Raw genomic sequence first — 26,649 nt, forward strand, 5'->3', positions numbered from 1 at the left:
TACGTCACAAAGACTCTCGTACTCCTCCCCTCTAAATTCTGCTTTCCACGTTGGCATGAGAAGCAGGATGAGCCGTGCTTTCTATGACACTTTAATTTCCCGTCCAGGGCTAGAAGTCCTTTAGCTATCTGTCCCTATTCCTTATCCCTCCCTACTATAAAATAACAAATATGGCTTTTTCTCTTTGGATGTTAGATATATATTTAGCCGATATATACTAAATAATTTTTAAATATTTATATAGATCAAAAAATTTAAATAATATTTTTTGATTATTTTTTTTTGGATCAGATCTTAAATTGATAATTATACTCTCCATTATTTTTTTGGGGGTGAATCAGCTGCTCACACTGCCCTAACATGAGCACAATCTGCAGTTACATCAGCATCAAGCAAACAACATAATGCAAAAAGAACGGAAGACTGTTGAGTCAAAAAAAACTCGCCGAAGTGGTGCGCAGCGAAGGAGGCGATCTAGTCAGTAGTCTGGTTCGCCTCCTGAAAGACATGCCTGATCTGGAGAACCTGACACTCCTGTAGCCTCCGATGAATATCGCCCAGAAAGCAGGTGCTCCACCTCCTCCCACCCCTCATCCCTGAGGCGCGCCATCAGGGAAGCTGAGTCTCCTTCCAGAATGATACACCCAGCCTGCATAACATATCTCGCATAAGACAGCCCCTCCAAGCTGTCCTAAGCTTCACCCCAAAAATCGAGGCCTCGGAAGAGGGACAACCCCCTGCTGCAAGCAGTCTGACGCCATGATCACAGATAACAAAAGCCACTCCCGCTCGATCGCCACTGCCGGCTAGACTTCTATCAAAATTCACCTTTAGATAGCCAGAGATGGAGGCTCCCAAGAAACAAAGACAAATCTGGGCGCTATGGTAGCAAATAGGGGGTCTCAGATGTCCCTAGCCATCACAGGTGAATCCAACTCAGCAGCCTCCATAATCTCTACTGTCTGACGGAGAGCCTGTTTTACAACAGACCTCAAGAGAGCCCCCTTCCCCTCAAAAGCTCTGACAATTATGCTCTCCATTACTGTAAGAGATAGAGTGTATTCTTGTCTTGAATGCTATCCTCTCCCTTAATTTTGATATTGGTGGTGGATGCATTAAGACGACACCTCGTATTTTAGTTTATTTTGGGTTTCTCTTTCGGACGTGATCCTCTCCATAGGTTGCAGTTGGTGGTCGTGGACTTCAATGGATGATACGTTTATTCCTCTCCATGATATTTGTTGTTCCTATATTGGCTTCTTTGTAAATGGTTAGAAAATTGTTTTAATTGCAATTGGTTTTTCCTTAAGAGAATCGTGGACCCTTTCTGCCTTCAAACAGGTACCATTTTGCCTTCAAATGGTTAATGACTTTAAAGGATATAAATAGTCTAGCATTCATGGCCGTATGCTCGGATGGTTCTGAAACTCATGTTATTTCTATCTTACAATACACAATCCTTGATCAGATTTACACTCAAATAGAGAAGATTTAGAAGTATCTATCTCCTGCAATGATAGATGCTAAATTCTATATTCCTAATAATAGTAGAATGCTTGAAAGGGAATGGTTAAAACGTAGGCGAGGAAATTTTTTCTAAGTTTCTTTTAGGGATGTAGGAAAGTAGAAAGGTGAAACCAAATGGGGAGGGATTCTCACAGATGTTTTAGGGATGGAGAAAAAGGGAATGGTGAAACAGAGAGGGGGGTTCTTTTTAGCAACTTTTTAATAGGAGGAAATTGGAACGATGAAAAATAGAACGGATCATAATAGGTATTTTCTTAGTGCGAGTGGGCGGGTAGGGAAGCGCATAGTTTGAATTACAAAATTTAGAGGAATGGGATAGGGAACGGCAATTAGAGATTCATTAGCTTTGTGGACCGGCAATGAAAGATCCAGTCAATGGCGGCATTTCATCACAGCGCCGTCCCCAAAGAGACCGACAATTAAATAGCACAATAAAAATGCTATGCTTGACTTGGATTGATCTCACCTAAAAAGCTTAGCTATAATGTATTATTTGGGTCCTTAATCTTGTATAAGTATCAAAACATACCCAATGCATAATCGATATGGAATGAAATACATATCCTTATGGTTTCTCAAATACTTTTCCTATTTAAGTCTTGACATCCTTGCCCGGTTGAGAGTCTAAATCTATTCAAATCGAATCACAAGCACCATAATCAACTTGTGATAAGCTTAAATAAATCTATGCTACAGTGTCCCCTGGTCAGCTGGTCTAGGCCACAAACTAGGTTGTCTCTGATACTATTTGTGATAATATAGGACCTTCTTAAAAAAAGCTAGTTGGCAGGTGTTATTTACATTGACTATGTATAAATATCTAAAGTTTATCCAATGCATAACCGATGTGGGACTAAATACACACTTGCATGGGTTCTTACAAAATAGTAGTTTAAATCCACAAAGCTTGTTGATCCTCAACATATATACAAAATCTGTCAAAGAAAAATCTAGTTCATCAGCATCATTCACATGCTTCATGCCAAAGGATTTGCAATTCTAGATAAGTATTTATCTAACAATTAACCAAAATTTCAAAATCCAAGCTAGCTTCTCTATTAAACTGCTGCATCACTCCCAATATCTCAATAAGGTAACAATCGAAGCTATTAATCAAATTCTGACAAGAACTTACCTATTTTCTTCATCTAGCTTCAATGTTTCAATTATATTTGGTGAAGAATATAAAATGGTCAAAATTATTTTTAGCTCCATTAACCGTTTTCAAATTTAGGCCTGCCCCGCAACCCAAATTCCTCCTTATTTCAGATTCTAGAGCTCTAAAGACCCGCTCCACCAAATTACAAAATATTTCACTTCCCACCCTCTCTTGAAAACGGCGGCTAAACGGCGGCCGCCGCCCACAGTTTGGATTGTTCTCTATAAAGATCCCGTTCTCTCCATGGTCCCTTTCTCGCTCTCTTCCCTTTCTCGTTCGTCTTCTTCGCAGGGTCTGCTCTTCAGGATCTTCATTTTCCAATGAAGCCGAGGTTCTTGAAACCTCCTCCTCAGCCTCCCATAACGAAGGCCCTGCGTTTGGTCGCCCACATCAGCCTCGGACGTGAAGAAACTTCTCTCAATCCCCACCGCGCAAACCCGATGAGGTATAAAAACCTCTCCTACCTTTGTTTCAGTGTCAAGAATTTTGGTTCTCTTTTCGTTTCTCACTACGAATTGTTCTTTTTCTTGGAAAAAAAAGCCAAATTCTTTTCCATTTATTTGTTTCAACAGAAATATGAAGTTCTTGAACAAGCAATCTTTTCTTCTATAATGGAAAAGTTTGTTCTTTTTCTCAATGCATGTTATGTTGATTTTTTTTCCCTTAAGGGTTCCCAAGAGCTTATACTTCCATCCGAGCCTTCCATTCCTTCTGATCATGGAATGTTTGCCCTACTACCAGCAGCATCCTCTGCACCAGCATGGATTTGTTCAAGTAGTTGTCCTTGATGCTGTTTGCTATGTTTCTTAAATTTTTTCACATGCCGGGATACAGCCCACAGGTAATTGCTTCCCTTGTTCAATGTTTGTTTGAGTCTATTCTTTATTGTTTTTTTTTTTTAAAAAAATGTAATTTTTGTGGGGGAACTCTCTCAAGTTCTTTTCCTTATTGTTTTCTCAAGAATAATGCGATAATTACTTGAAAAATCCTTGTTGTTTGATGCAGTTAAATGTTTTTTTTTCTTTAAATATGAATTCATGAGAGGCTGATGTTTAGCTTCTTATCTCCAGATTGAAGATCCAAAGGATTGATTATTGGAAAAGCTGATCCTGGACAGTACCCGAGCAAAAGTACCAATGATCCCATAATCTCGTACAGTTCTTGCGATATATCACCAAAGCTTGCTCCTTTCGCCAGCCCGAGTGAGATCGACAACCCGGACTTGTAGAACGACTGTGGGTAAATCACTGCAAGAGCCTAATACTGGAGGTGCCAAGGCTGCTTCTTGCAAGGAATTGAGAGAGAGCAAATACAAGTTCAATTAGAAGCCTTGCCAAGGAGGTTGTACTAGGTGAGTGTTATTGTAATATTTGTGAAGTAGGTTTTAAAGACCTACTCGTATTAAAGGTTAAAAATAGGCAGTTTTGAAGTGTTTTGTCATTGAATGTATTTAGACATATGACAATGTTACTGATGTTTCTTCTTTGACAATGTTATCTAGTGATGTGGTTAGAAATTGTACTAGGTGAGTGTTATTATAATCTATTATTTAGCTAGGTAATTTGAGTGAAATTCAAATCTTCATGATGTCATGCCAATCACCTCAGTACTAGAATAACCTCATATATAAGGTAATAAATTGACAACCATGTGCTATAGCAAAAGCTGTGCTCAAGGCCGTAAATAACACATGATCTCGTTATATTCGACTTTGGTTGAACCTTTATTAGCGGTTAGAACCAAAATTCACCGTACCGATATTGGACTTATATCGATATTGAATTTCGTATCGATGCGACACTAGCATAGTATCGATATAGTATAGTACGCAGTATGCATAGCGTATCGAGTGTTGGTATGCCATCGGTATGGGACGATATGTCTGGTACCATCCGGTATGGTATGGTACAGTATATCATAGTTAGAATTATGTGTAATGGCTATTATTTATCTTAGAAAGCAACTTTTGAAATTTTATATTAAAATAATCACTAAAATAATGGTTGTTATAGCACTGGAAACCAACGAGTAATCACAGAAACTTAAAAGTTATCTTTTCCTTTATTTTTCATAGATAAAAATAATATTATTCTTTGGATGATATAATACTTTTGCAGGGAATTCTGAAATAAAACCTTGAATTTTAAAAATGTTAGTTTATTCAAAAGAAGGTACAAATGAAAATAATGATCAAATTTATGTTAGAATATTTCGTTATAACAGGATTTAATGGAAAACAACTATTGATTTATTTATCCCAAAAATGTAACAGGGGTGGCTGGAACTATTGTAACAACCATTATATAATGGTTATAACACCATTATGCAAAATCATTGCTGTGCTATTGCATCTAAAAACATGTATGTATGAAATAGTAGTGATTTGCCCATGAGTCCCAAAGCCAACATTTGTATACTTTCAACATTTTGATACACTAATTTTAAGTGTCAAAACATTATCTGAATCACCAAAATCATCCACACATTCGTGCGTTCATGTATTTGCAATTTCATGTAAACTTTTGTTTGGTAGATTCAGAAGCTATCAACATAAATGTTTAGGGTTATTGTGATCCATGATCTTACAACTACCACACTAGTAGAATCTTTCAAATGGTACAAGTTCCAGATTCAACAACTATCTAAATGTTTAGGGTTATTGCAATAATCTAACAGCCACCACATCACTAGATTTTTTTCAAATGGTAACAGCCCGGGCTGCTAATTGCAGTTAACGGCATTTTTTCTTCTTCCACTATTTCTAGCTTCGACATTCTCATTGTGTTTTATGAAGGATATAAAGGAATCCAAATTTTCAGCTTGATTAATTTATTAGAAAGGCCCACTCCAGATTAATTGTATCTCTAACTTATACACATTGTTTAAAGTGATGATTTTATAATGCTACAACTGTTGCTCCAACTTATAATGAGAGGAGCCATTTTGTTATATGTGTGAACACTATAACTTATAATTTTGTTATATGTATTAACAATAGGCAATTGTTAAGCCTCATTGGGTGAATAGCTATGGGGCACTAATCGGAGTCAATTGTACCGTAGGTCGGTGCTGGACATTGGCATGCTTTTGACATTGGTCGTATTTTCTTACAAACTGAGCTAAGGCTCTCCCCTCCTAATCGTTTCCATATATGTCCTAGTGGACTTCTTGGAGTGCGTATTTGGCTTTAGTAGGTTAGAGGCACCTGAGGTAGGGCAAGGTAAACGATCCTTTGTGTACTCAATCGTAGATCAGAGTGTTGTATGCAACCCAGTCTTTTAGCCTTTGGGCCTTCTTCGGATCTTCGGGGAGTCTTTCCTCTTTGAGGTAGTTGATGATAGGTCGAGTCTCACGCCAAGCTTTTAATGTGGGGGCCGGTCTTTTGCTTAGGCAATTTACGACTTGAAGAGGTCGAGTGGCATGTAAGGCCTTCGGCGCTGGGGTCAGTCTCCTCATCTTTGGATTGTAGTCCCAGATTAATTCCAAGTGGGCTTGGTTTTGAGGAAGCCCCAAGCGTCCCCAGGATTTCTCCTTTGTTGGGCCCCAAGTATCCTCGGGGTGATCCAAGTCAAATATGTTTGTCGCAGTCATCCGATCTGAACGATAGAAATACAACAATAAGATTTTTTATTAGAGATAAGTTTGGGCTACAATGGACCACATTAATAATAGGCGCGAGGGTGCCAGAGTTACAAGCCTATGGGATCGAAAAGCTGTTAAGATGCTTCGAAGCAGAGAATTCGAATTGGACAGCATATTATGTATTACTCCGTCAGGGCTGGTGAGTATGGGACTAGCTCTGCTACCCTTCGGGCTTGATGATCCGTCCACATGCAGAATCCACAGCTGTTCCACAGTCCTCTTTTTGAGGATCTTAGTTACTTGAGGCACTTGAGAGCCTCGGTAAGTCTGCCAGCGATGGTCTTGATGATGCATGTTGTTGGATGATTGTTGATTTGTTCCGAGGAAGGTTGGTCAGAGGCTGGGGCAGGCACTTTTTAGTCCCGCAAAGGGCACACGTATTGGTCCAGTCATCTGTGCTAAATAAGTGCTTTGATTTCATCCTTGAGCTTAACGTACTCCTCAGTATTGTAGCCGTAGTCTCGATGGAAATAGTAGTACTTCTTCTGCCCTTTCTTGGCCGTCAGAACCTTTATTAGCTGTAGAGGGACAGATAGCCTCGACCTTCGATTTTCATAAGAATTTAGGTCCTCGGGATAGGGAGAGGGGCTTACTTCTTAAACTTTTGAGGAGGGCTCTTAGTTCGTCGCAAGCCCCTCTCGTATCAAAGCAAGTCACTGCTCGACACTCTTCGCTCCTCGCATCCCTTTTTTCCTCCTCGTGGGGGTCTCTTGCTAGCAGACTCGCAATCAGAGGCTATGGCTTTCTCTGCATTAACGTAGTTGTCGACTCGCGCTAGCATTTCCACGAAGTCGACGGAGAAGCGCTTTTCCAAGGAGAAGAGAAAGCTTGACGACCGCAGGCTGCTCTTCATAGCTGACATCATGACCAATTAATCTAGGTTGCGGACCTCCAAGGTCACCGCATTGAAGCGGCTAACATAGTCCCTAAAGGACTTTTTTTCCTCCTACTTGATATTGAGCAGCGTATCCTAGCTGCGACACCATCTTCAGTTGGAGACAAAATGGGTCTTGAAGAGGCAGGCGTGCTGCTCAAATGAGTGAATGGAATCGGGCCAAAGCCTTGAGAACCACAACCAAGCCACCTTGCGAAGGGTTGCGAAGAATGCTTTGCAAAGCATGGCGTCAGTGGCTCTGTGCAGCATTATGAGAGCCTTAAACCAAGTCATCATGATCCGCATGGTAAAAAGGGGCTTCGAGAAGAAGTTGAGGTCGTTGTTCACTCTTCAAGCATATCCCCTAAGGGCTTGAATTTGCTAGCCCATTTCCATGATTCTTCGATCGAGGTTGGTATCCTGTTGGGTTGGGGGCTCCATGCGGCAAGGAAGCGATAGGGTCAGAGCAGAGTCCTTGCCAGAAAGAGGGCTTGGAGCACGCTGTTTTCTCTCTCGACCAATACTGCTTCGCTGGGTGTGCTAACTCTGAGGGGTCTGCTCTAAGTCTTGGCCTCGAGAGCGGTGGCTGATCAGGCGCATGCCGTGCGTTGGTGGTTGAAAGTGGTGGTTGGGCTAACAAATTTCGATCGGACTGGCTTTGATCGTGTCATTGTCTATTGCAGGCCTTAGATCGCCGCGGTCAGCACCTTGCAGCTATTAAGTGAGCACATTGTATTGCTCATTGTCCATAGGCATGGCAGGTTGTTCCGGTGGAGTAGGTTCCAGACTCTGTAATGACCCTCGGGAGGCCAAAGCTCGGTGTTGCGAAGCATGCGATGCGCTGCGGGTTCCTTATGGCTTCGTGCTGGTTGTCCCTCCTTTCGATGGATGTCGTTGTTGTTGGAGATTAGGGGCCCATCCTCTAGTCATTAACTTTGACTTCAGACTGAGGTGGGAGCACAGCTTGGAAGATTCTAAAGTCACTTGGAGGTGAGCTGAGCAAGTCGGGTGCTGAGCTCCTTCAAAAATGATCTGCAAAAAGTCTGCTTGTCGAAGAGTTCCAACGGAGGATCCTTCGATACCTGATTCAAAATAACGAGGCAACAATATGAAAAGAAGAGAGTTTTAGCAGAGTGTGGTCCCTCGGGCTGCCCTTTTATATAGGAGAGTCCATTTTGTCATTAATTGGCCTGATGTGGCGTGTAATGATGGCTAGATAATGGCCGATAGTACGGCCAAGACATAGGTGCCAGTCCGCATGGACGGCGGACAACATTGGTAGGGCGCAAGCTGTAGTGTTGCCATTACTACGGGTTGCTAGAGCTGTCGGTTATTGGGATTGTCAGTCCTTGTCGATACGTGCTCATTATTTTCTTCGGCTGATGGCTTGTTGGCTGATTGGCTCCTCGGCCGGAACCGAGGTAGCTCACTTCGGTTGGTCGGTTGCTTGGCTGAGGCCGAGGTTGTTCTTGTCGTTTTACGTCTGAGGTAAAAGGAATAACTTTGGTCCAATGTCAAGGTGTTCAATATTTTTTCCAACAGAAACCTTACTCCATGTTTTGAAATTGTTAGTGTAAGTTGATTGCTAATTATCATGCATTAACTTGACAAGTATACTTAGCAATATAGACCAGGAGTCTCGACTCTGGTATCCTTTATTTCAGATTGCCATGGTGCTGACACCATGCCAGAATCGAACCAAAAGACAAACATGTCGCAATTACACCATTCTTCTGTTTAGAACAGTGCCAAACCAACACAAAATTAATCCCAATAAAACATCATTCAACCAAGGGATCAGTAGACAGGAAACTATACATGACCACGTCTCTAGCCTTGTCCTTTATCATTATATACTTCCTCATCACCGCTTCCCTCTGGAACCCGGCCTTCTCTAGCACCCTGTGAGACCTTCTGTTTCCACGTCGGCGATGGCGTCGACCCTCTCCAAATGCGGCCACTGCTTGAAAATCATGGCCACTGCCTTCTTGACGGCTGCCGTAGTTATTCCCCGTCCCCAGTCATCATAGGCCAAGCCATAACCAATGTGCTTCTCATGGCCAGGTACCGGCCAGATGGAGACCGAGCCCACCGGCCGGTCCTCGATGCAGATGGCACGGCACCAAGGGTGTGGCATGATGAAGCTCTTGATGTAATCCAAGGCCTCGTCCTTGGTGCTGCATGCTTCTTTTGTGGTGAAGCGCATCACACGGTCGTCAGATTGCCATCTCATGAGATCTTCCACATCCGAGAGCTTGAATGGGCGGAGGATGATATATGGAATTGGTTGTCTTCTCCTCCTCCACCAACTGGCTTGGTTGGGGGCCGGCGCCACTTTCCATTTGGCTGGAGCTTGGCCTGATTTGATGGGGAGTAGCTTTTTATGGACTGGAGGATGCGTCAGCGGTCAAATTCTCAGTTTGCGTGGCCGTAGGTTTTAAAGTTTAAAAATTACAACTTGTTATTTGGATATTTCACCATGTAACGAGGAGTCAGATGCTGTCCTTGCACCCAAAGAATATATTAAAAAAAATGTTGCCCTCCTCAATGTTTACCATTAGAACTATCTAGCAGAGTACGACTGTTTGCTGGTTTTTTTTTTTTTTTTTTTTGCTAGGATGGATGGATCATATCCAAAGAGCATGATGCATTCAATAAAATCAAAAAATAGAATATCTCGAAGTGCCAAGAGCATCTTTCCATCTTCAGTCCACAGGATATTTTTGGAGTGACAAGCTACATATGCAGCCACCAATCCGCAGTACTATTGGCTTCACGGTAAATATGTTTGGTCTGAAAAGGCCCTCCAACTTTTACCGTAACCCAAATATGTGTCGGAGTGCTTTTCTCCTATAATATTTTCAACTTAGAAGATGTGGATCAGAAAAAGAGGATAAGACAACTACTATAGCAGTGAAGAATGGAAACATGGTGTCCTGCCAAAGAAATAAAACGAAACATGGTGGCCGCGACCGTTGACTAGGTAAAACCAAGCTTGCGATTTGAGTAACAAACTTCGTTACTTGGGGAACAAGTAGTAGCTCTATAACGACCATTCTCTTTTGGCCGCCAAGCCATTTATCAGTGCAAGTTTCACATTGTTTACCTAAACCACTAGGCACTAGTTACTCCAACTGAGAATCATTATGAATTGAATCAGGTTGAAGATACGTAGCATCGTACAAGAACTAAAAACTGAATTGATACATTTGATTTCCTTCAATCTAATTGACACAAGAACAAAAAAATTGAGATATGAATCCAAATCTTTATTGCCGGCATTGCTGCTGAATTCGGACCAAGGTGGGAGTGTAGCTCAGACGATTCTAAGGTCGGTTGGAGACGAGTCGAGCAGGGGTAGATCTCCTCCAAAAGTGGTCTGTAAGAAGTCCGTTTGCCGGAGAGTTTCCGGCGGAGATCCTACGATGCCTAAGTCAGAATAACGAGGCAAAAATATAGAAGGTAGAGATTTAGCAGAGTATGGCTCTATGAGTGATATATCGCGTACCTGAAGTCCTCTAAGCTGCCTCTTTATATAGGAGAGTGTATTTTGTCGTTACTTGATCTGATGTGGCGTGCAATGATGGCTAGATAAGGCGTGGGTGTTAGTCTGCATAGGCGGCGAGCAGCGTTGGTGTGATACAGGCCGTGGTGCTGCCACGTCAACGGACTACCAAAGCAGTTGGTTGTTAGGACTGTCAGTCCTTGTCAACACGTGTTGCTTGTTCTCTTCGGCTGATGGAAGTCGATCATCTCGGTTGGTTGGCTGCTCGGATGGGGCCGAAGTTGTTCTCCTCGGTTCATGTTCGAGGTCAAGAGGGTAAGTCTGACTCGAGGTCGAGGTGTCCAATATGTCTCCCAATACTTGGCCCCCACTTCTGAGGCTGAACTGCATCTCAGCTCGGGCAGTGGAAGTCGAGTCCCCACTTCGATCGAGGGAGAGGCTTTTGTTGTGGGTAATAAATGCGTTGATTAGTCTTCTTGAAGCATCGTCATATCCGGGTTGTTTCAAGGCATCATCATTGCAGGGTTTCAAGGCGTCATTATTGCAGCAATCCTGATGAATCATCGCGCTGTATCTCGAGCTAACACGTGGCTTAATCTACCCAAGTAGTGAAAAAGGCGCTTCGATTAGAGCCTTCTACATCTTATATAAGGGTGTCTCCATCCTTCAGCCTCTACTTCTTTCGTCGCTCGCTCCTTTACTCAAGTGCTCTAGTGTTCAGGCTCCTGGGTGGTGCTTCGGCGAAGTCTTTCCTTCCTTCGGCACCAACATCCTCCATGCCTCTCCATTTTTGGTGGATTTTCGCTCCTTGGTCGCTCGACTAAGGCTGCAAATGGGTTGGGTTGACCCATGACCTTTCTCGACCCGCTTAGATCCGATCCAACCCATTTTGGAGGACCCATGGGGCTAGGTTAGGTTAATTGGATCTGTTCCATTTTTCGGGTCGAGTCTTGGTTTACTAAATTTAGATTCGACCTGATCTGACCCGATCCGTTTGAAATTTTGGACAATTATGGATTTCCAACCCTACGACCTGACCTGACTCAAACTAAACCCGATAAACTATTTGGGCCTGAAAAGGCATAAATTCATGTTGTTCTCTAAGTTATGCCTTATGACTGATGTGCATGTCCTGTATATAAGTAGTATTTTGCATCTTCAGTTTACAGCTCCAATTCAAAATATAGAATGATTCATGCAGTTTCATTGCTTGGTTTTGAAGGCTTATTAAAGAATAATAATCATTTGTAGCAACAAAGTAACAACTAGGCCTCGAAAATGCCTAAGTATGAAGACATAGGTTGTTCCCCAAATAATTGATTTAATAAGTGTTGCATGCTGTTTTTTTAGCCAGTTAACTTTATCTGGTTTGTAGTTTTTTGTCCTTCAATATCTAAAAGAAAAGTCATTGAAGCTGCTTTCTGTTCAGTCATACTCTTTCAGATTTATTTGGACCTGACTCGACCCCGAATTTTTTGGATTGGGACTGAGTTATATGTGGACCGAGTCTGACCCGAATGACCTGTTGGGTCAGAAATTTTAACAATGGATTCGACCCAACTCGATCCAATTTTCTATTGGATTGGGTCTAGGTCCAGTATTAAGATTCGAACATGACACCGATTTGGGTTGGGAACACTCATAATGCGGTCCGACCCAATCCAATTGCACTCCTATGCTCAATCCTTCTCCTTGTCTTCTCCCTTGCTGTCTTGCACTCTTCTTCATTTTTTTTTAATTTTTTTTATTTCTCCCACCATAAGCAATAGTAAGGCTGACGCCTCGAAGAAAGCCGGCCGGTAGACCATTCTCCCCAGACTCGGCAGCCGTTACCTTTGGTTGTGTCTGACGTCCAGTAGGGCCCGGACCGCCAGACGTAGAGATGGAGCTCGTCCAAACGGAGTATTTTGTTGCCGGTTGGGTTGCAAAAGCTCGTTCGGACAATTTGTCGAACAGGAGGGATGCGGCTATGGCTGCCCCCCAGCAAGAATATAAAAGCGAGCAACAAAAACAGGTTTCGAGATTTTTTTCTTCTTTCTTTCAATTATTTTTAAAAGTAACATCGCTACAGCATCAGATATCCGAATCAACCATACGGCCGTTTACAGCATAGGATCGAGGTTCTTAAAAATAACTTTGCCTGAAATCGCCAGCAACCGACTTATCTTATCCAAAACAAAACTAGACAAAAGTAGAAGGTGCATCAAAGATTATAGTGGGAAACTGTAGGAATAACGACGCCCAGAATATCAGCACCATGGATTACCCAACCAAGGGGTCAGTGGATATGAAGCTATACATCACCATGTCCCTAATACTTCCTTTAAGAATCGCATACTTTCGGAGCACTCCCTCCTTATGAAAGCCAACCTTCTGCAACACCCTCTGGGATGCCTTGTTGTCCACGTCCACCAAGGCACTCACCCTCTCCAGTCCTTCCACCTCCTTAAATATGGAGCCCACCACCAGCCTCACCGCCGCCGTCACAATCCCCTTCCCCCAGTACTCGGACCCCAGCACGTACCCGAGCTCGCCCCGGAACCGCTCCTCGCCGGAGCCCAAGCTGACGGAGATGGCCCCCACGGGGCGGCCGCCGACGCAGATAGAGCGGAACCAGGGGTGGGGCAGCACCGTCTCCTTCACGTACTTGAGGAGGTCATCCTTGTTAGTGTAAGTGTCCCAGGTGCAGAATTTGCTCACCTTGTCGTCGGAAGCCCACACCATGAAATCGTCCACGTCCGAGAGGACGAAAGGGCGGAGGGAGATCTGCGGCGTCGCCTTCTCGCTTTCCTCCGTGTTCACCTCTCGTTCCATTGTGGGTGATTGCCGCACCAGAGGAGGACCTGTTTTTTTCTTTCCCAGGGACAAGTCTTCCTCAAGTTTTTATGTGATCCTCGGAAGCCTCCATACGGTCCCCACTTCGGCAAGCCAGCCGCCTCGTTTGACGGTTTCTCTCGTCATTATCCTTCGGGGTGTCATGTGCATCCAACACGATTTGACCTTACTCTCCCAAGGCCACTATAGCCCTAAATGGACCGGTTCGACCGATGGCCGAATCCAAATCGGCCTATCAGATTCGATCCAACCTAATTTAAAAAATTCATGAGACTGGATTGGATTCTAAAATTGAATCCGTTTTATTTTCTGAGTCAAATTTGGGTTTACTAAATTCTAATCCGGCCCGACCTCTTCTATTTAATTTTTAGAACAATTTTGGATTTTCTATTCTACGACCCGACCTGTCCCGACCGAATCCAAAAGGTATATGAGCTTAGATTTGGGATGACTACGTTTTAGTGTAAACTAGCCACCCTATAATGCAGTTTTTTAAGTAGATTTCAGAAAAAATTGGGAGGAAAATATTTGGCCATTGAGCAACATAAAGAATATATAAACACATCCCTCTCTCTCTCTATATATACATGTATACTTATATATCTATACACATATGTACTTATGTACAGTTTCGTTATTCATCATTTCTCCTTCGTTGGTTGGGTTGGAAAGAAGCATGCATTCTTTTTTTTGAAGGAAACTCATGAAGGTTCCTACAATTTAAAACAAAAAGGAGAAAAAAAAGATAATCAAAGGAGTAAAAAAATTGAACTAATGATAATTAATTACAATTATTATGATAAAAAAGGATTAGTATCAAAAATAAATTACTTATCGTAGGTAATGTATTTTCTTAGGAGTTTTATCTTTAAAAAGTTCGGTACAAATGCATTTCTTGGGAGTTGAAATAATAGCTTTCTTTGGAGCTTGAGAGGAAGAAAGTCCATCACCAAAAGTCTGCCATAGATTAGGTGCTTGTATTTTTTACAAAATTCAAGAAAAAAGAAGAAGAAACGTAATGTTACCATTGTATGGGAGGTTGATCGTTTCTTCTATATTGGTCATGACAGAAATTATTTTCATGCATTGATTGTTGAGTGAACTAGGCGTTTGGAGAGACCATAAGCTTTAATTGTTGCGTAAGCTGAATGTCTGGAGAGACCGTTCGTATCGATTGTTGGCAAGGACACGGCACGATTCGTGGGAGAACACGATAATGGTGATCTACCGCCCGGATGCTTCCTAGTCGGAGGAGCCGCTTGGGCATTTTCAAGCCCTTAAGTCGGGATCCATTCGGCCGCCCCTTGCTCGGGGGGGTGCCCGGTCGCCTCCTGCTCGGAGGGGGGCGCCCGATCGCCTCCTGCTCGGAGGGGGCGCTCGGTCGCCTCTTGCTCGGAGGCTTGGTTGCCTCCTGCTCGGACACAATTCTTTTTTCCCCAACACTACCCCCCAACTTTCGAGCTCGAGCTGCTCGCAGGCTCGAGCGCGGGAAGTAGTTAAAGTGGATTAAAGGGAGGAATTTTGAATTATCGCGCGCTTCGAGACACTTTAATGGGAGTAGGTGGACGACGTCCCTTCTTTTCCGAAGTGTCTCATCATTAGTACCTCCCGTTTTTCCAAATATTTTTGCGTTGTGAGCTCATGATGGGGCTACACGATCCGACGAGGCGTCTCCTTCTCCAAAGCGTCGGTCCGAATTGAATGCTGCGCCTTAACTCCCTGGGTTGACACGTGTCGTGATCTGGACAGGGAGGAGCGTTCTGCCGAGTGGATCTGAGTCATTGGAGGGGTCTATATATAAACCCCTCCTTGGCATCCTCGATTTCTCTCCCATTGTCTTCTTCTTCCTTCCATCTCCTTCCTAGTCCGAAGCGGCCGATCTTCCATTACCTCCGACGAACTCCCACATGTGTCCCTCTTTCATCTGCTCGGAACCCCTTTTTTCTTCCCTCTTCCTCTTTCTTTTTCTTAATGGGTCCTGGTCCGACTGAAATCGGGTCCACGATGAGTGAGTTAGAGGTTGAGATGGTCGAGGAGTGGTTCTTTCCTCGGCGAGGGTTCCGTTTGGAACCCGCTGGGTTGGGGGATCGGGTAACGAACCCCCCCTAAGGTCGGATCGGAGTGTATTTGGAGGCACTCTGGGCCGGCCTACACTTTTCCTTCCATGGGTTCCTGAACGAGTTGCTCGGGGAGTACCAACTCGTCTCGGCGCAACTTGCTCCAAACGCATGGAGGACGATCATCGGGTTCCTGTCGTTGTGCATAGCGTACGAGATCCCGTCTTTCGTGAATGTCTTCCGGCGGCTCTTCATGTTGAAGTCCAGCCCGGGAGACGGGGAGTGGCTTTATATCGCCCTTCGGGCGGGTCGGCCGCTCTTCCAGGACGCTCCGATGTCTATTCACGCCTGGAAGAAAAAGTTCTTTTTGGGTTCCGAGCGATCGTGGGGGTTTGACCCTAGGTGGAGGCAGAGCCGGCTCAGATCCGCCAACAAACTCCCCAGGCTTTCTGTACGCAAGCAGGGGATCCTTAACACCGTTCGCGGCCTCGGGGATGGTATTCTTCTGAGCAGCCTCGTGAGCGAGGACGCTCTGGTCAATGTCGGTCTGAGCTTGGCGCGTCCTCAGGATAAGGATAGTAATAGAAAGGTTTCCTTTTTCTTTTTCTCCGTAATATTTTGCGAATTTATCTTGCTCGTCCTTGCAGACATTGCGAAGATGGTGACCAAGAGCGAAGTTTTGTACGCTCGGTTCCGAAAGAGGGCTGCCGAGCTCGGAGGAGAACCGCTCGAGCCCAAGAAGAAGGCAAAGGTCTCGGCTGACGGGGCCGCCGAGAAGAGCGCCCTCTGGATCGGGTCCTCTGAAGCTGCTCGGAGGGAAGGCTCGAGCTCCGAGCCCGGGAGCTCAGCGGGAACTGCTATGGCGCTTGCATGCCCGGCGCCAATCTCGCAAGTCCCCCCTCAGCCGCCCCTCCGACCCGAATGCCCGGCATCCGAGCCGGGCAGCAGCCGAGGGGCTGTGAGGCCGCCCTCGCTGAAGGCGACAAGGCCCAGCCTCTCCGACTGCCGAAGAATGAGGGCCAACAAGAGAGGCGGCCCTACGCTCCGGAATGGACGGTGTGCGAGGGCGACTCAGCCCTCAAGAATGTTGAGACGACCCGGCAGATCTTCCGCGTTGCGCTCCTTCCAGCCGATAGGGCAAAAATTCAGGCTATGAGCCTGAATAATTTTTTGGAGTCAACTCGCCTCTCCGCTATTCGGGTAGGTCTTCATTATTTGCTGTTATTTATTCCTTACGCTTTTAGGTTTTATACCGTAATTTTATCCTCGGCCTAATTTCTATCTTGGTTGCAGCACCTCCACGAAATCGAGACACTGATCGCGCTCGGGCAGATTACAAAGAACGAGCTCGTCGGAGTTCTCGGGCACTAGAAGAGGCCGACAGAAGGCTGGTGGAGCTCGAGCTCCACAAGAAGGAGCTCTTGCTTCGAGTGGGCGCCACTGAGGACGAAGTCAAGCTCCTATCCATGGCGCTCGAGGAGGAGAAGGCCGCTCATACTCTGGCTAGATCAGAGTTGCGGGCCGCCGAGGCTCGTCTGGCCGAGGCGCAATCTCTGCTCGCCATCCGCGAGCAGAGAGTAAAGGAAGCGGAGCAGAAGGCCGAGCAGCTCGAAGCACGGGAGAAAGAGGCCCAGGAGTGGGCTCAGAATGCCGTCCGGCTCTTTCGAGAATCGGAAGAGTTTCAAGAGCTGCTCGAGGAGGAAGCCGTAAACGGCCTTATCCAAGGGTTCAACGATTTCCGCAATCAACTGTGCCAGCTCTGCCCCGATTTTGATCTCAATCTACTTCAGCCCGGAGCTGGAGTCGAAGGCCTCGGGGCGAGGTCGGACTAGACGACCGGAGAGGCAGCTCCGGAGGCTCCCACGGAAGAAGCTGCTCGGGGAACCGCTCCCGAGGTCGCGGCTGAAAGCTCCGAAGGCGGTGAGGTTGGGGCTACTGCCGAAGGGGATCCGGCGGTCGAAGTCATCGAGGGCATCGAAGTCGAGCCCGGGGAGATCTCGGCTGGAGATGCCACGGCAGCCACCTCTTAAAACTTTGTACTTTTTCTTTCCCTTTTCGTAACAAGAGGTCGGCCCTTGTCTACCGCACGGCCGAGCCTTAATTTTGTACCTGGCCTCCGGGCTTTTGAATGGAAATATTCCTTTTCAACTTTCGTTCTTTCAATTCCTTTGTAGTTCACTTTTTAGCTAACGCTTCTCCAAGACTCTGCTGCTCAGGTTTTCGAGCTGCTAAGGCACTTTAGACCGAAAAAATGCCCGAGCTTGCCAAGCTCCTAAGCTTGAGCCGCAGTTTCGCGGTCGTAGAGCTCGGGGCCCCAGCTGCGGGGCGCCGTGCTCTAATCATCTTATTAGATAACTAGCTTGTGGCCCAAATCGTTGAACCCCCCGAGCTCGGGATTAAATTTCACCGAGCAGCCGAAAAACCGAACTAGGGTTCATGCGGGCGTGTTCGACTAGATTTCAGCTCGTAATCGGCTCGGCGGAGGACCCTGATATTGGCCGGGATTTTCATTTACATATCCAACATAAGAATGAATGGAATGTGCGTATCGAATAAGGTAGGCGCCGATCAGAGCGTACCTTCTCGGAGTTATATGCCCCATGCCGTGAATTGTTCTTAGTGGTACCTCAGCTTGTCATAGAGGACGACCCCAAGCTTAATCCGAAGCATGGGGTCGTAACCCTTTGAGCTCGTACATGAAGCTGTCGCAGGCTTCAAGGCGCCCAGATCTCGATCGAGGTATCTGACATCGGAACCAAGCCTCGATAGTCGATGGAGATCGAGCCGAGCTCGATGGTTGATGGAGATTGAGCCGAGCTAGACGGTCGATGGAGATCGAGCCGAGCTTGATGGTCGACGGAGATCGAGCCGAGTTCGATAGATGGAGATCGAGCCGAGCTCGATAGCTGATGGAGATCGAGCCGAGCTCGATAGCTGATGGAGATCGAGCCGAGCTCGGTAGATGGAGATCGAGCCGAGCTCGATGGTCGATGGAGATCGAGCCGAGCTCGATGGATGATGGAGATCGATGGCTGCATCTCGAACTTTTGGATGATCGCGAACATTTATTTCCGGAGGGGATCGCGAGGGTACTATCCCATCATCCCGATATCGAGGGGTTTGGGTACGCACTGTCGACACTTGGGGCATCCCGACCTTAGTCGAGGAGGCGCATATTGGGGACCGCGAAGGTACTACCCCGTCTTTCCGAAGTGTCGAGGGGTCTGGGCACGCACTGTCGACACTTGGGGCATCCCGACCTCAGTCGAGGTACTTAATGGAGATCGAGCCGAGCTCGATGGTCGGTGGAGATCAAGCCGAGCTCGATGGCTGCATCTCGGACTTCTGGCCGAGGCGTCTAGCGTCGTCCGGCATTAATTATAGTATCCTAGCAGGATCGCATATCAGGTTGTCTAAAGATTACGAAACTTCCTATTAGGACGAACGCGATCATAAATGAAGAATAGCAAAAATCACTGAAGAAGATAAAACTTATGCTCAGAACAGAGAAACCCTCGGGGCCCTATTGATGATACACTCGGAGGTTTTCGAAACTCCAACTTCGTGGAATGGGGATCCCTTCGAGGGATTCGAGCTTGTACGCTCCGGGTCGTTGGACGCGCGCGACCCGATAGGGTCCTTCCCAATTTGGGGCCAACTTCCCTTGCTCGGCCAGCTGGGAAGCTTCAGCTCTTCTAAGGACGAGGTCTCCCACTTTGAAGGATTTGAATTTGACCCTGGCGTTGTAGTATTGCGCCACCTTTTGCTGGTATCTCGCCATGCGGACCTGGGCGGCTTTCCTTGTCTTCTCGATGAGATCCAGGTTGCTCCTGAGCTGCGTAGCACTGGAGTCGGCATCATAACATTCTACCCTTGGAGAAGGGAGTCCGATTTCCAACGGGATGACGGCCTCCGTTCCGTACGTTAAGTTGAAGGGAGTCTCGCCGATGGGTACGCGGAATGTGGTCCGATAAGCCACAAGACGTTGTATAGGTCTTCGACCCACTGCCCTTTGGACTGATCGAGCCTGGTTTTGAGTCCCTGCAAAATAGTATGATTCGTTATCTTGGTTTCTCCATTTGCCTGAGGATGTGCAACCGAGGTGAAACGGTGGTCGATGCCGAGCTCCGAGCAGAATTCTCTAAAATGAGCGTTGTCGAACTGGCGGCCGTTATCTGATATGAGGATGTGGGGGAGCCCGAATCTACAAATTATGAACTTCCAAATGAAGTCCTGCATCTTCTGCTCGGTGATCCGGGCCACTGGATCGGCCTCGACCCACTTCGTGAAGTAATCAATGGAGACGATCAGAAATTTCCTCTGCCCAGTCGCCAAGGGGAACGGTCCCAGGATATCGATTCCCCATTGAGCGAATGGCCAGGGAGAGCTGATTGAAGTCAAGGGGGCTGAGGGTCGGCGCTGGATGTTGGCATTCCTCTGGCACCGGTCGCATCTCCGAACAAAATCCAGCGTATCCTTCTGGAGTGTTGGCCAATAGTATCCCTGGCGCAAAATTTTGTATGCCAGTGCTCGGCTTCCCAAATGGTTTCCGCAGATGCCTTCGTGGACTTCGCGCATTGCGTAATCCGCCTCCGACGGGTAGAGACATCTGAGAAGGGGAGAGGTAAAGGATCTCCTGTAGAGCTTGCCTTCATACAGTATGTATCTCGAGGCTATGCGCTTGACTCGACGAGCCTCACGCTCATCGTTGGAAAGAACTCCATTCTGTAGGTAGCTAACGAGCTCATCCATCCAGCTTGGCTCAACGTCGATACAAAGAGCCGGTTCGGGCTCCTCTGTGCTGGGAATCTGGAGGTACTCCAGTGCTGCCGCTTTTGGGAGCTCGCTTATGCGGGAGGACGCCAATTTTGATAATTGGTCGGCTCTGAGATTCTCCGACCTAGCAATATGTTGAATGTGGAAGGAACCCAGAGTCAAAGTGAGGTGCCGCACCTTCTGGAGATATTTTTGCATTGTCGGCTCCCTTGCTTCGAAGTCCCCCAAAATTTGGCTTACAACCAATTGGGAGTCACTGAAGGCCTCCAAGTTCTCGACCTTCAGCTCTCTAGCCAGCTTAAGCCCGACTATGAGCGCTTCGTATTCCGCCACATTATTAGAGAAGAAAAACTCGAGGCGTAAAGCCTGCTCGGCGACCACTTCATCTGGACTGGTGAGAATGAGGCCCGCTCCGCTACCCCCCGAGTTCGAAGAACCATCGACGTGCAGAGTCCACGTCGACCTCGGGGTCTACTCTGCTGGCGCGGGTTCGAGCTCGGCCTCGTCTGGCACAGTGCACTCGACTATAAAATCGGCGAGTGCCTGCGCCTTGATCGCCGGTCTGGGTCGGTACTCGAGGTCGAACTCCCCGAGCTCGATGGCCCACTTTGTAACTCGGCCAGCGCGATCTGATCGCTGTAGGATCTGCTTTATTGGCTGGTCGGTCAACACGGCTACCGTGTGAGCTTGAAAGTAAGGCCTGAGCCTTCGAGCTGAGACGACCAGGGCGAAGACGGTCTTTTCCAGCTTGGAGTATCGGGTCTCAGCATCTCTCAAAACCCAGCTGGTGTAGTATACTGGCTTTTGAAGCTTGCTCTCCTCTCGAACCAGGACCGAGCTCACTGCTATGGGAGAAACGGCTAAGTATAGGTAGAGGAGCTCGCCCTGCTGAGGCTTCGTAAGCAGCGGAGGAGTGGCGAGAAGGCACTTGAGCTCTTCGAAGGTTTGCTGGCATTCTGCCGACCATAAAAAGTTCTTTGGCTTTTTGAGAGCCGCAAAGAATGAAAGGCAGCGCTCGGCCGATCGGGAGACGAATCTTCCGAGAGCTGCAACTCGGCCTGTAAGCCGTTGCACTTCTTTGACTGTCCTTGGGGGCGTCATCTCTTGGAGCGCTCGGATATTCTCGGGATTGGCCTCGATTCCCCGCTGTATAATTACAAAGCCAAGAAACTTGCCCGAGGTGACTCTGAACGCACATTTGGCAGGATTGAGCTTCATCCGGTACCTTCGGAGCGTAGAGAATGCCTCGTTGAGGTCGGTCACATGATCTTGCGCCATGCGGCTTTTCACCAACATATCATCAACATAGACCTCCATGTTTCGCCTATTTGATCTTTAAAAATTTGGCTAACCAGCCGCTGATAAGTCGCTCCAGCATTCTTTAGGTCGAAAGGCATTACTATGTAGCAGTAGGTGCCCCCGTCAGTGATGAAGGCTGTCTTCTCTTCATCCTCCGGCGCCATCCGAATCTGGTTGTACCTTGAGAATGCGTCCATGAAAGACAGTAGCTCGTGCCCCGAGGTGGAATCCACAAGCTGGTCGATGCTAGGAAGTGGGAAGCTATCTTTTGGGCAGGCCTTGTTCAGGTCGGTGTAGTCCACACACATGCGCCATTTTCTGCTAGCCTTTCTGACAAGGACCACATTGGCGAGCCACTCCGGATAAGATATCTCCCGGATGAAGCCGGTCTCGAGAAACTTGTCGACTTCCTCGGCTGCTGCTCATTGTCGCTCTGGAGCAGCACTTCGCTTCTTCTGTCGTACAGCCTTACAGGTTGGCTTCACTTGGAGTCGGTGGACCGCGACCTCCGGATCTATTTCCGGCATATCGGCGGACGACCAGGCGAAGACGTCCATGTTGTTCCGCAGGAAGCTGACAAGACGATCTCTCTCGCGAGCATCGAGGCCGAAGCCAACCTGCACGGTTAGCTTGGAAAAATTCTCTTGTAAAGGGATTTGGATAAGCAGCTCACCAGGCTCTACCCGCTTCTTCTGAGGGCCAACCCGTGCCTCTAAGGTTTCGGCCGGGAGCTTGCCATCTGGTGTCGGAACCGATACTTTGGCTGGTTGCTTTGCCTCGTGGGTCGCCATGTAGCATCGCCTTGCTACCGCCTGGTCTCTACGAACTTCGCCGACTCCTTGGCTGGTGGGGAATCGCATAAGCAGGTGGCAGGTTGAGACCACGGCTCGAAGAGCGTTGAGCCCAGATCGTCCGAGGATGGCGTTATAGGCCGAGGGCAGACGTACTATGAGGAAATCCATCCTCACAGTACTTTCTCGGGGAGCGAGCCCAACCGTAACCAGGAGATCGATCTCGCCCTCTACCGGAACTGAGTCCCCAGTAAATCCAACCAGCGGGGCATTCATCCTCCATAATTGTTTCTCCATCATCCCCATTCTAGAATAGGCGTCAAAATACAAAACATTCGCCGAGCTTCTATTATCAACTAGAACACGTTTTACATCAAACTTGTTCACAACCATAGAGATGACCACAGCATCGTCATGGGGGGTTTCAACTTCCTCCAAGTCCTCATCCGAGAACGAGATAGTTTCGGAGGCGCGCAGGCGCTTCGGGGCGGTTCCTTCCTCTGCAGCTCGTCCGACCGAGGTTCTGCCTCGGATGGTGTTAATGGTTCCGGCGATGGGTCTGTTGGCATTTGGATCTTCCGGCTGTGCGGTATCCTCCGCTGGCCTTTTCTCTTCACGCCGGTTCCATACGAACCGGTCGAGCACTCCTTGGCGGATGGGTGCCTCGATCTCGTCCTGGAGCTGGAAGCAGTCTTCCGTATCATGGCCGTAGTCCCGGTGGAAGCGGCAGTACTTCCGGAGATTGCGCCAAGCTCCGGGATCCCGCCTCGGGGGCGGAGGCTGGAAGTACTCTCGGCCTTCGATCTCCATGAGGATCTCGGTCCAAGGAGCATTAAGGGGAGTGTAATTTTCGTCCCTCCCATTGGATATGCGGGGCCGCGGTGGAGATCTCGAACGGGACGGGGATCCTGGTCGGAGAGGTCCCCGCAGCCTAGGTGGACTCTTCAGACGAGGCGGGTTCTTGGCTCGGCGCGGAGATGGGCTTCTGGGACGGCCGCGCTCCTCACGATGCCTCTTTTGCTTTTTGGAGGTCTGCTCGGCCCCACCCCGCCTAGAAGCTACGGCTTCCTCGGCCTTTGCGTACTTCCGCGCCCAGACTAGCATTTCGGTGAAGTCAGCTGGGAAATTCTTCTCGATGGAGAAGAGAAACCTATAAGACCGAGCTCCAGTCTTGAGTGCCGACATGGCGATTGACTGGTCGAGCTCGCGGACCTCTCACGTTGCAGCAGTGAAACGGTCCAGATATTTCCTAAGCGACTCTCCCTCCCTTTGCTTTATATCGAGGAGGGAGTCTGAAGTCCGCCGCTGGGGTTGGCTGGCAGCAAAGTTGGTGGCGAACTGCCTGCCGAGCTGCTCGAAAGAGGAGACCGTGCTCGGTTTCAGCCCGGCAAACCAGAGCCGAGCTGCTCCTCGAAGCGTTGCTGGGAAAGCCTTGCAGAGCATGGCCTCCGAGGATCTTTGCAATGCCATCAGGGCCCGGTAACTCTCCAGGTGGTCGAAGGGGTCGGTCGTGCCGTTGTAGGGCTCCACCTGGGGCATCTTGAACCTTGGCGGGACTGGCTCATCCTCGATTTGTTGGGAGAAAGGGGACTTCGTGGTAAACTCGAAGTCGACCTCGCATCTCGCCCTCCTGCCGTGGAGTGCCTCGATTTGGCGCTCCAGCTTCTCGACTTTCTTGTCGAGTTCGTCACCCTGGGGGGCCGCCACGGTGGTCTGCTCGGGCACAGGTTGCCCTGGGACTGACTCGATCTCTGACGATTGTGGCCAATCGCCTGAACCCCTCACTTGGGGTTCTCTCCAGGAGGATGGTCGGGCGTGGGGATCTTGACCTTGGGGGGCCGGTCCACTAGGAGGGGGCACCGGTTGAACCGGAGCCTGAGGAAGTGGCGCCGTCGGGACGCCCCTAGGTGGCAGGCCTTGGACGGCAGCAGCCAAGGCCTGAACCTGCTGCACCAAGGTATCGAACTGTTCCGGTCGAACTTGAGGAGCCGAATCGGCCGGAGATGGTGAGTTCTGGACAGAGTGTCCAGGACTAGGTGGAAGACGTCGGGAGGCATTAGAGGCTCCCTTGCTTCTCAGCTTCATGGCCGCGACTCGGTCCCCTTCCTCTAGCATCAACTGTTGCTGGAATTCGGACCCGGGGGCGACCACTGGGCCGGGAAGGAGGAGCTCCGGAAAAGCTTGGCGAACGGCGGCGATCCGGCGATGTGCGGCGTCCTCCGGGAGACCTGCAAGAAGCCGGTGGCCGGGTTTTTCCGGCGCCGGACCTCCGATGCTTAATTCAGAGAGATGGCCCAAAGACATGCAAGAGAGGAGCTCGAGTCTAAGAGTCCCCCTTTCCCCCCTCAGGAATTTCTTATTTATAGGGGGAACGGGTTTACCTGTGATGGGACAGAGCGGAAGTACTGCCGTATAGTTGGACGTACAGTGGAAGTTAATGCTTGATCGTGTAAATCAATGTTGTCCTCGTAGGAGATCAGGCCGAAGTCTTTGAATTACTACGGAACCATGCTGTCGTTTATAGCCAAACAGGTTTGCCGTGTGGAGCTAAGCATTCATAGACAACAGGAGCCATGCACCTTAATTGTTGAGTGAGCCACATGAGCCACATGCCAGCAGAGGTTACATGCATTGATTGTTGAGTGAACTAGGTGTTTGGAGAGACCATAAGCTTTAATTGTTGCGTAAGCTGAATGTCTGGAGAGACCGTTCGTATCGATTGTTGGCAAGGACACGGCACGATTTGTGGGAGAACACGATAATGGTGATCTACCGCCCGGATGCTTCCTAGTCGGAGGAGCCGCTTGGGCATTTTCAAGCCCTTGAGTCGGGATCCATTCAGCCGCCCCTTGCTCGGGGGGGGGGGGGGGGGGGGGGGGGGGGGGGGCGCCCGGTCGCCTCCTGCTCGAAGGGGGGCGCCCGGTCGCCTCCTGCTCGAAGGTCGCCTTCTGCTCGGAGGGAGGCTTGGTCGCCTCCTGCTTGGAGCGAGGCTTGGTCGCCTTCTCCTCGGAGGCTTGGTTACCTCCTGCTCGGACACAATCCTTTTTCCCCCAATAATTTCCTTGTCTGATCAAATTATTTGGTTTCTTGTCAGACCATTTTTGACAGATTTCTCATCTTCAATGTTGGATTCTCTCTGCTATGGACCCTGGCTTTTAGGGCTTCACATTTTAATTGTCTCATGTTCAGAAATTGATGCTACTCTTTGGTTCCCAGCATAGTTTTGAGTGACTTCATGAATGCTGCAAAGTTTTCTTTCCTTGTCTCCTCACTCTGTTTTATTGTTAATTTCAAAACTGGTTTCTGATTTACAGAATTAGGATCCTGACTGTGCCAGTTGCTAGAGGAAGAATTTGTGACCAGCTTCATGCATGTAAGCCTCTACCTTATTTAATTGCAAACAGATCTGCTTCCTGTGCCAGATTTTAGCATTCACCTTTGTGCTTCTCTCATGAGAAGGCCTGAATATCTTATAGTGCGACTGACTTTAGTTTAAATTTCTGGCAATGGAGTTATTGATTAAATGCATCAATGTCTTTAGTTCAGTGTGTGATTCCAAAGTCCCAAATTTGCAAACTTCACCATAGGCCAATATAAGCCTATCCCCGGATCAGTATCGATCGTAGAGATCGAGTATTGATGTTTTAAGCCAATGTGCTATGATACCAGATCTCCAATGCACTGCAGAACTCTAACTAAAGCACTGGATGGGACTCATGAGATGGCGTCATCTGCTGCTGCAGTTGCCTGCTTCTGATCATGATCACCCAAGATGGTTCCCGATAAGCATGCTAAGGCCGTGATGGTTCCCGATATGCATCCCGGTAATCATAGCGACACTAGTCCAGGACCTCTACTGAGGTCGATCCGGGTCGATAATGAAAACATCTGGGACCTCTTGCTAGGTCAATTGAATCATGCAAAGAGAGAGAAATAAGAGAGAGAAAACTAGGAGAGAGGAGAGTGAAAGAAGAGAGAGAGAGAAAACTCTTTTTTCTTCTCAAAATAGGGGGAGAGCCCGATCTCACCCTCTTCTTCTCGGAATAGGAGGGGGTGTGACAGCCCAAGGTGGTCGAGCTCCGGCGATAGCGGCCTTCAGCTGCGGCACCATCGGCGACGGTGGTCGACCGACACGAAGAAGGAAAGAAAAGAGAAAGAAGATCATCAAAGAACTCTTCAAACTC

General features: G+C 47.9%; 1 protein-coding gene, 1 long non-coding RNA gene and 1 pseudogene across 2 annotated transcripts; 1 reads left to right on the forward strand and 2 right to left on the reverse strand.

Annotated features, from left to right (window-relative positions):
- Positions 1 to 2,843: 2,843 nt before the first annotated feature.
- LOC103717923 lies at positions 2,844 to 4,252 on the forward strand. The gene is made up of 3 exons (XR_605749.3): positions 2,844 to 3,131; positions 3,355 to 3,527; positions 3,757 to 4,252. It is a non-coding gene; the product is annotated as an uncharacterized LOC103717923 (long non-coding RNA).
- A 4,731-nt stretch (positions 4,253 to 8,983) lies between these two features.
- On the reverse strand, positions 8,984 to 9,502 carry LOC103699930 (annotated as a pseudogene).
- A 3,220-nt stretch (positions 9,503 to 12,722) lies between these two features.
- LOC103717924 (uncharacterized N-acetyltransferase p20-like) lies at positions 12,723 to 13,582 on the reverse strand. The gene has a single exon (XM_008806505.4). The coding sequence runs from the start codon at positions 13,519 to 13,521 to the stop codon at positions 12,970 to 12,972; it is 552 nt and encodes a 183-aa protein (XP_008804727.1). The 5' UTR covers positions 13,522 to 13,582; the 3' UTR covers positions 12,723 to 12,969.
- Between the last annotated feature and the right edge of the window lie 13,067 nt (positions 13,583 to 26,649).

This window comes from Phoenix dactylifera, chromosome 16 (genome assembly GCF_009389715.1).
Source record: "Phoenix dactylifera cultivar Barhee BC4 chromosome 16, palm_55x_up_171113_PBpolish2nd_filt_p, whole genome shotgun sequence".
Classification (NCBI taxonomy): domain Eukaryota; kingdom Viridiplantae; phylum Streptophyta; class Magnoliopsida; order Arecales; family Arecaceae; genus Phoenix; species Phoenix dactylifera.

Bases quoted from the DNA above. Each gene is read 5' to 3' on its own strand.
- LOC103717924 (XM_008806505.4), bottom strand. From the start codon at position 13,521: ATGGAACGAGAGGTGAACACGGAGGAAAGCGAGAAGGCGACGCCGCAG.